At 45.1% G+C, this 7,500-nt stretch overlaps 3 protein-coding genes across 3 annotated transcripts in view; 1 reads left to right on the top strand and 2 right to left on the bottom strand.

The window, feature by feature from the left end:
* nherf2 (NHERF family PDZ scaffold protein 2) overlaps positions 1 to 1,376 on the bottom strand; it is a 13,397-nt gene extending 12,021 nt beyond the window's left edge. Inside the window, exons 1-2 of the mRNA XM_030779907.1 lie at positions 480 to 1,376; positions 1 to 25 (exon numbers count right to left, since the gene is read on the bottom strand). The exon at positions 1 to 25 is cut by the window's left edge and continues 290 nt beyond it. Of these exons, the coding sequence (XP_030635767.1) occupies positions 1 to 25; positions 480 to 713 (259 nt within the window). The 5' untranslated portion in view covers positions 714 to 1,376. The remainder of the gene's footprint in view (positions 26 to 479) is intronic.
* Positions 1,377 to 3,534: 2,158 nt separating this feature from the next.
* nthl1 (nth-like DNA glycosylase 1) lies at positions 3,535 to 6,884 on the bottom strand. Its single transcript, XM_030778902.1, has 6 exons — positions 6,662 to 6,884; positions 5,470 to 5,750; positions 4,797 to 4,967; positions 4,432 to 4,591; positions 4,153 to 4,258; positions 3,535 to 3,940 (listed from the first exon to the last, which is right to left on the bottom strand). Exons 1-6 carry the CDS (start codon positions 6,882 to 6,884, stop codon positions 3,535 to 3,537), a joined length of 1,347 nt encoding a protein of 448 aa, XP_030634762.1.
* A 394-nt stretch (positions 6,885 to 7,278) lies between these two features.
* tsc2 (TSC complex subunit 2) overlaps positions 7,279 to 7,500 on the top strand; it is a 42,247-nt gene continuing 42,025 nt past the window's right edge. Inside the window, exon 1 of the mRNA XM_030779486.1 lies at positions 7,279 to 7,413. The gene's annotated coding sequence lies outside the window, so the exon portion shown is untranslated. The remainder of the gene's footprint in view (positions 7,414 to 7,500) is intronic.

Genomic DNA, 7,500 nt, shown 5'->3' with positions numbered 1-7,500 from the left:
CCACAGCCAAGATCCTCTGCACCACCTGATAGGTGGAGGAGAGGGAGAAAGAGAGAGAGAGAGAGAGAGAGAGAGAGAGTGGGTGGGGGGTGTGGATTGGAGAGCAAGGTAGAAGCATTGGACGTTGAATAAAAAGAAAAGAAAAAAGAAAAGAAAAGAAAAGAAAAGAAAAGAATATAAAGAGAGAAAAGCAGGGGAGAGAGGAGAGACGTTGGTTTCTGACCAGAGAAGACAGCTCATCTCAAAGAAACTGTTTCCGTGTTATTTCCAACATCTGCAAACAGTGGTACCATTCTCCTCAAACAAAAGATCGGGACGCTATCAGTCAGATCGCTAAAACACACACAAAATAATACCCCTGCCCTATTTGTAAACAGCCTCCAGCGCAAGACCGAAAGTGGTCTGACTAGTTTAGTGCGCCAGCTTTGCACCTCACCTCATACCATAGCAAGCGGATGTAGAGGAATAAAACTACTTACCAAATGGTGTGGCTCCCCTTCCACGTTTTCTCCGTTAACTTCTACGACCCGGTCACCGGATCGAAGCCCAGATAGGTCTGCCGGCGAACCGGGTTCAATTTTGCGGATAAACTGTGCGCCCCGACTTCTCTCCCCGTGAAGGTGAAACCCGTAACCGCGCTCACCTTTGCTCAAATAGCAAAGTCTTGGGCGCATCTCCCTCTCCAGAATCTCTCTCTCCAGACTAGAAGCCATGTACTCGAGTGAATGTGTCCAAAATACTCAGTATCAAGAATTTCAATACGTTAAAGCTTGTCATCTAATTGTGTTACGGGGGCAACCGCGCGTAACCAAAAAGCCACCATAGGTAACCCCCGCCCGGCTTGCATAATATGTCCGAGAGAGAAAATCCGAAGACACAAGCAGACTTTAAGAGTTTAACTGGTCACAGGGGGATCCCTTGGATAAAGGCAAACTCCAAATTAAGACTGAGGGAAACTTTGCATCCTTGCGCGCTTCTGTTGTCGCTAATTAATCCACCGCCTTGCCAAATCCATGCATTGGTCTGTAATTACGCGGAGAAGACAGTTGCTTGGGGAGAGTCCAATCCCACCGTCAGGGTTTCCGCCGGCCCGGAACAGAGTAACAGCGCTCTCTCTCTTTCTTTACATTATGCCGAGGGTTTCACGCAAATAGGTACCACAGACGCTTCTGCAGCTCTGTGGACAATCCGTTGTCCATTCAGGACGGAATCAAAGGCCCGACTATATTTGACTAAAAATGTATAGCACAGAAGCGTCTTTTGGGAGATACAAAGTTTTTTTTTTTCGTACATAAGAATATTTTTGATCTAAGTAGCGCGCGCATAGACAGTTGAACGGCAAAGTAACTTTCCAGTTCTGCGGTCAAACACAAGGCAAGTCCGACGGTAACTTCATGCACGAGTATAGCGAAAAGGAATGGGCGCGCAGAGATAACCGCAGCGGCGGGGGAGAGGGAAGAACTGGTGAGGAGAGGAATGATAAAGCGAGCTAAGCCATACCCCCAGCCAAAACGGTGCGCACGCAACGCTGCACACAGGTGCCAGGGAAGAACGGGATTGGTTGACGATTTAGGGCAGGATAAGAGAGCCAAAAGAGAACCTACCGGAACTCTTCCGTCTTCCAGTTTAAACCCAACGAGTTTAAGCTGATAACCAGGCAGGCGTAGGCTGCCTGGATCGCTGCGGGCTATGTAGAACCTACCCTTAATTTCAGCCCATACCCTGACCATACGTGAACTCAGCTGCCGAAGACTACTTGACCAGGACTCCACTCTCGTTCGTATTTCTTCCAGAAAAAGCACTGATATGCACTTGGGGGGGGGGGGATGATTTGCCTTTAATACGTCCGAGTGCAGAAAAGATCAACAGAGAATATGTCATAATCACTTGAAGTTTACGGTCGTACAAAATTCTTTCGTTTTCAGACCCGTAAACTTTGGACTTCAAACTAAATAGGGGTTTAACATAGGACTTCCATACCACATAATCAGCTCACATAATTAGCTCCAAATAACCGATATAATTATACGTTGGAATCGATCATTTTACACTCAATGATCTTTTAGTTAGTCAAGCTCAGCAGAAGTTTCGAGAATGTTTAAAAATAAAAGTTCTGTGACGCGCAGGCCACAACGAATAACTATTTGAATGTTTGATCGAATCAGCAGTTTTGAAATGGGAGAAATTTGTATATTGGTGTGTATTTAAGTAGTCGTTAGTGTTTTGCGTGGACATTTCCTGCAGTTCCTCTTGTGTGAGTATGGCAGTGCGTTCGGGGGAGACGTTTTACATCTCTTGATTACCTATCACCATGCCTGTATTCAAATGATGACATATTTGAATTGCATTACTGTATAAAGTACTATACATGATGCGCCCACGCTCCATTGACACCCCTGTCAGTTGGAAATAAAAATTTTGTTTTCATGCTTGCTTTTGAAATGAACGATTAGGCCACCTATGAGTGTTTTTGTTCAGTGGATGTCTAAAAAATTAGGTTATCTGAACTGATACCGTAACATTAAGGATAGACAGTGAATACAGAGAACAGTATTTTTAAAAAGGACTTTTTAAATAAATAAGTAATCATAAATACAGCACGTATAGGCTAATATTACTCGGGTCTCATTCTTTGGAAACATTCTGGATCCACAATAAGTTGTTGTGTTGAGAAAGTTGATGTACCCTGATATTTTTTAATGTACTGCAGCATATCTATATCTATATCTATACGGTGTCTAGTGTCTACACCTGGTTATGACCTAGAATCGTTAACAACACCTGATGATGGATCGTTTTCAGGATGTGAAAACGCACTTTACCTGTGGGCTTTTCCGCCCCCTAGTGATAGAAAAAAGGCACACAACAAGTGCTTTCTTTATGAAAATAGTATAGGTTTATTTAATAGAAAAACCTAAAAATCTAAAATACAGTACAAACTGTACAGTACAAAATTTTCACATATACTATATTCTAACAATAGTGGTACTCTATGACAGAGAGCTGTTTATATTGTTTTTGACTTATAAAGTTAAACATTATCCCAAGTAACATATTGGTAGGGATGTTCATTAAAATATGCAAAAGAATTAAGGACATTCAGTTAATGATTTACATCAAAAGTAGCTTAGTTATGGGTGTCCCCTCTAAATGTGTCCTAAGAGAGATAGAAGAAGTAAAGAACAGTTCCTGGGTAAAAGGCCACGTTGAGCATCACGCTCTCGGAGTTGGAATGATGAGTAGTTCTGAGGCCTCTTTTTGGACAAAAAAGCGCCCCCATACTGGCAGAAAGTGGACAAACACCATAACAGGTGAAAGACTCAGACATTCCATAGACTAAGACTCCAAAAGGAACACATGGAAGCTCTGCCACTGCCTCCAGTCACAGCGAGCATTCCGATTGGCTCTTCACGTAAAGTTCCTTTATGACATCACCTGCCCTGTCCTTCTCATTTCATTCTTATAGGGAGGGGAGTCACTCTTTGAGACTTTGTCCTTCTGCTTTCTGGTAGGAGGGAAGGAGCAGCAGACAGTTTATTTCGGTTTGGTCCCTGGCAATAAAGAACCACTCTTTGCTTTAGACCTCGTTGCTCTTGTCCGAGACGAGACGGGGACAGAGAGAGGTTCTTCTTTAGGCTCCGTCTTGCTTTTCACTTGTTTTTCAGGAGTCGGGGATGAAACAGGAACCGTCGGAGGTGGTTCCTCTTTTACGCCCCCTGCTGGTGGAGAACTTTGGGCTTTGACTCTTGGGCTTTTCTGGGGGTTAGGAGGGGACCGGGGTGACTTTGGGGAGCCCAGTTTGGCCTTTTTGGAGGGGGAGACACGGTGAGCAGAGGGACAGGTGTGCTGGTTTAGACAGGTGGAGCAGAGAGGGTTCACTGGTAAGCACACCTGTTGACCAAAACCCACTAACAACCAGTTAATCTCGCTCCACAGCTCCCTATGGAGAAAAATAAATTGCTTTTCAATGAAACAAATTAAATCCAGAATTAAAAAAACCCCCACTTAATTAGTACATCAACAGCAATGAAATAAACTGAGAAAAAAATTAAACAAAGAAACAGAAACAATATGCGAAAACAAACAAACAAACAATCACTCAGCCTATAATGGGATAACAGACCAAGGCAACATTCCCTAGTAGGTTGTTACCTTGGTAACCAGTCTTCCAAGGCTCGCCGAGTCTCCTCTGGGTTTTTGGTCTCGGCCCGTGTCCATCCCAGCCTGTTTGAGATCCGATGAACGTGTGTGTCCACCCCTAAACACACACACACGCACACACACACACACACACACACGAAGAACAGAAACTAGTACATAACTCTCTTCCAAAGTTAAAACCCAGTATGTCTTAAAGAAACCCCACCACTGCCGAGCCAGACCACACAGATAAACCGCGCGATCAGGCTTAGGGCAGCTCTGCAGTCTTACCGATGCCAGAGACGGTGTTCCAGGCTATGTCCATGGCCAGGTGGGCCATTTTAGGGCCAACACCCGGCAGACGCACCAGCCTCTCCACGGTGTTGGGAATGTCTCCCCCGCACTCCTGCTGGATCATTGCCGTGGTCTGTTTAATGTACTTCACCTTCGTCTGCGTGTGTGTGTGTGTGTTGAGAGACAAGGAAGCGCAGTTAGAACAGATTGAATGGAATATTCCAGATTGACTGAGGACACAAATGTTATTGCGAGAGAGTGTCTGTGTGCATAAGAGAGCCTGCGTACAAGTGTATCGCGTGTGAGCGTAAAAGAGCGCCTATATTATGTGCATGTGTGTGTGTGTGTGTGTGTGTGTTTACCCTCCAGAAGCCCACAGGGTAAATGAGCTTTCCCAGTGTATCCTCGTCCATTTTAAGGACAGACTCCACGGTGAGGCCATGCGCTCTCAGTCTCTGCATGGCTGCACCAGTCACCTGGTCTTTAGTCTGACTGGACAACATCAGAGAGATCAGCACCTGGTACCGCATCACCTACAGACAGAGAGAGAGAGAGAGAGAGAGAGAGAGGGAGAGAGAGAGAGAGAGAGAGAGGGAGAGGGAGAGAGAGAGAGAGAGAGAGAGGGAGAGAGAGGGAGAGAGAGAGAGAGAGGGAGAGAGAGAGGGAGAGAGAGAGAGGGAGAGAGAGAGAGAGAGAGGGAGAGAGAGAGAGAGAGAGAGAGAGCGGGAGAGAGAGGGAGAGAGAGAGACAAAGCGGAACAGGTAAGAGTTTTACACTACAACTGTAAGTCAGAAAACGTGAAGTCAGTGAATCAACCAGACAGCAAAACTGACTATTACCAGCATTGTAATTATAGATGATATTACTGGTGATCAAAGGGACTTTCCTGACTCCAGTTGAAAGACCTTTTTTTTCCCCCTCCTTTCCGATCCTCATATTTCAGTCAGTAATTCCGTTTAACAATGCAAGATCACATACCCGTCACGTTCAGCTGGTTTGATATGACTGGATCAGGTGTTGCAGAAGGGTCCTCACCTCAGGCGAAGCGGCTGTGTCGTAGCACTTCTCCGCCCCCATGTGATCCACCGGGGCGTCCCTGGCGCTTCTCATCTCCCGGATAAACTCCAGCTGCCTCCTCCAATCGGCCGGCTCCCAGCGTTCCTTTTTAGGACCTGACTCCTCCCCCTCCTCATACTCCACCTTCACGCGCCCCCTCCTCGGTTTCCGTGGAGACAGTAAAGGGGTGTTCTCACCCTCCGCCTCTGCCTTGGGTTCGGTGATTGGGATTGGTTGACTGCAGTTAGCCACAGTGGATCCTGCGGAGAAGACAGATATCTGTTAGTGAAATACACAGGACCACATTCTAATGTGGTTATCTATCCCTTATGTAGCAACCCCATTCAAACAACTGTGGTAACATTAATCTTTGTGAGGGGAAAAAAGCAAAAAAGTCCCTGTAAATGCTAGGGCAAGCAGGGCAGCAGCCAGTCAGAGCTGAGAGATGACCGAGTAGAGTCAAAAACCTGGTCCTGGAGGGCTGGAAATTCCGCTGGTTTTTGAACTCACCCTGTAGTTAGAGGCTGATTTTTATATAAGTGACCTTCTCCTCAACCTCAACCAATCAGAAGTCACAGTCTTTAAACTGACATGAAAACCAGCAGGACTTAATCTCTCCCAGATCTGACAAGCTCGAGTGTAGACAAATTCCCTTAGCAAACGCACTTAATGGCATATAACCTTCCTTTGATGACTTGATAATTCTCCCCCCTTTTTTCCACTAAAATGTAATTTTTTAAACATAGGAATTTTTTCTCTCACAGAAGAGGAGCACACTGTACGGGACACATAAGCAAGCAAAGTACTGTAACTTCACTGTAAATAGTCGTTATATTTTATAAAAAGGGAAAGACAACAAGGATTTGACGGGAGGGTGTTCCGAGTTAGCCATAGGAAACTACTCTACTCCACTCTCCGGTAGCGAGGATAATGTGGTTCGCTCTAACGATTCCAGCAAACACATTTAAGACTGCAACAGCTCAGTCAGATCTGGACTGGTGGATTTTGGATTGGCTTTGAGACTCTTCAGTCATTTTTTTTTTCACTTTATGTGCCCAAAGAAGCTTAAATTACATATAGGTGGGTGTGCTGATAGCATTTGACAGATCTCGGAATCACAGAGTACAACCGAACTCTGATTAAGACTTCTGCTATATTACTAGACATTTACCTGCAACTGACGTGTTTGTGGGGGTCTGTTCAGGATGAGATGCAACTTCAGAGATGCTCTGGTCCTCAGTTTCTTCTTTTACCTGAACAGCTTTACTCATTAAAGCAGCGTCTTTCACCATTCGGGATCTCATGGCCAGAAGACCACCGTTACGCCGTAACGACTTTCCGTCTCTTGAAGCGATAGCTGAACAGTCACTTGCAGTAAAATAAGGGGAAGACATCATTCCTAACAGATTATGCAATTGCCCGTACAATCGAGCGTATGGGACGCATGTGCTACGGACCGAGCGTAGCATTAACAGACCGATTCACTCTGCGCAGCGACTAAGAAAGAAAACATATCATTTTAACGATTATAAACGCAAACGACTGCAAAAGTTATCACGATAGTTTCGTAACGGAAGAAACCTTCAAAACACCGCTCAGTTTTCACTGAGCAGCGACCGTAGTAGTCTGCTGTGACCTCTCGTGTAATTTAGCTATACGCATACCCAGTTATCAGAGGACTATGGTTCCCATAATTCCGTTGACAGAATGGGTCATGTGGCATGTTTTTGTCGGAAGTGCTTGTCAATTTATTAACATGACTTCCGTTTTGGGTATAGGGGCTAACTGGGGCAGCTTCGTTGCTTGAAAAATTAAAGTTAATACACAGATGCATACAGTTTGGGCTGCATTTCGTTTTCAGGCGTGGACCGTACTGCGACTGCACTTTAATGAAACCAGTGCCGTGTCCAAGAGCAACCAAAGGTAAAACCCTGTTCTTTACTGTCTCTGAGCTTTTGGAATGCAGGCGTAGCAGCTAGATAGGCTGTATTCATTTATTTATTTATTTTA

Source organism: Chanos chanos, chromosome 7, assembly GCF_902362185.1.
Source record: "Chanos chanos chromosome 7, fChaCha1.1, whole genome shotgun sequence".
Taxonomy (NCBI): Eukaryota; Metazoa; Chordata; class Actinopteri; order Gonorynchiformes; family Chanidae; genus Chanos; species Chanos chanos.
This window is presented reverse-complemented; position numbering and strand designations above follow the sequence as displayed.

Coding starts and splice junctions, on each gene's coding strand:
- nthl1 (XM_030778902.1), bottom strand. CDS start 6,884: ATGTCTTCCCCTTATTTTACTGCAAGTGACTGTTCAGCTATCGCTTCA. Junction 5,751..6,661: donor CACAAACACGTCAGTTGCAG/GTAAATGTCTAG, acceptor TCTTCTCCGCAG/GATCCACTGTGGCTAACTGC. Junction 4,259..4,431: donor GAACACCGTCTCTGGCATCG/GTAAGACTGCAG, acceptor GTGTGTGTTTAG/GGGTGGACACACACGTTCAT.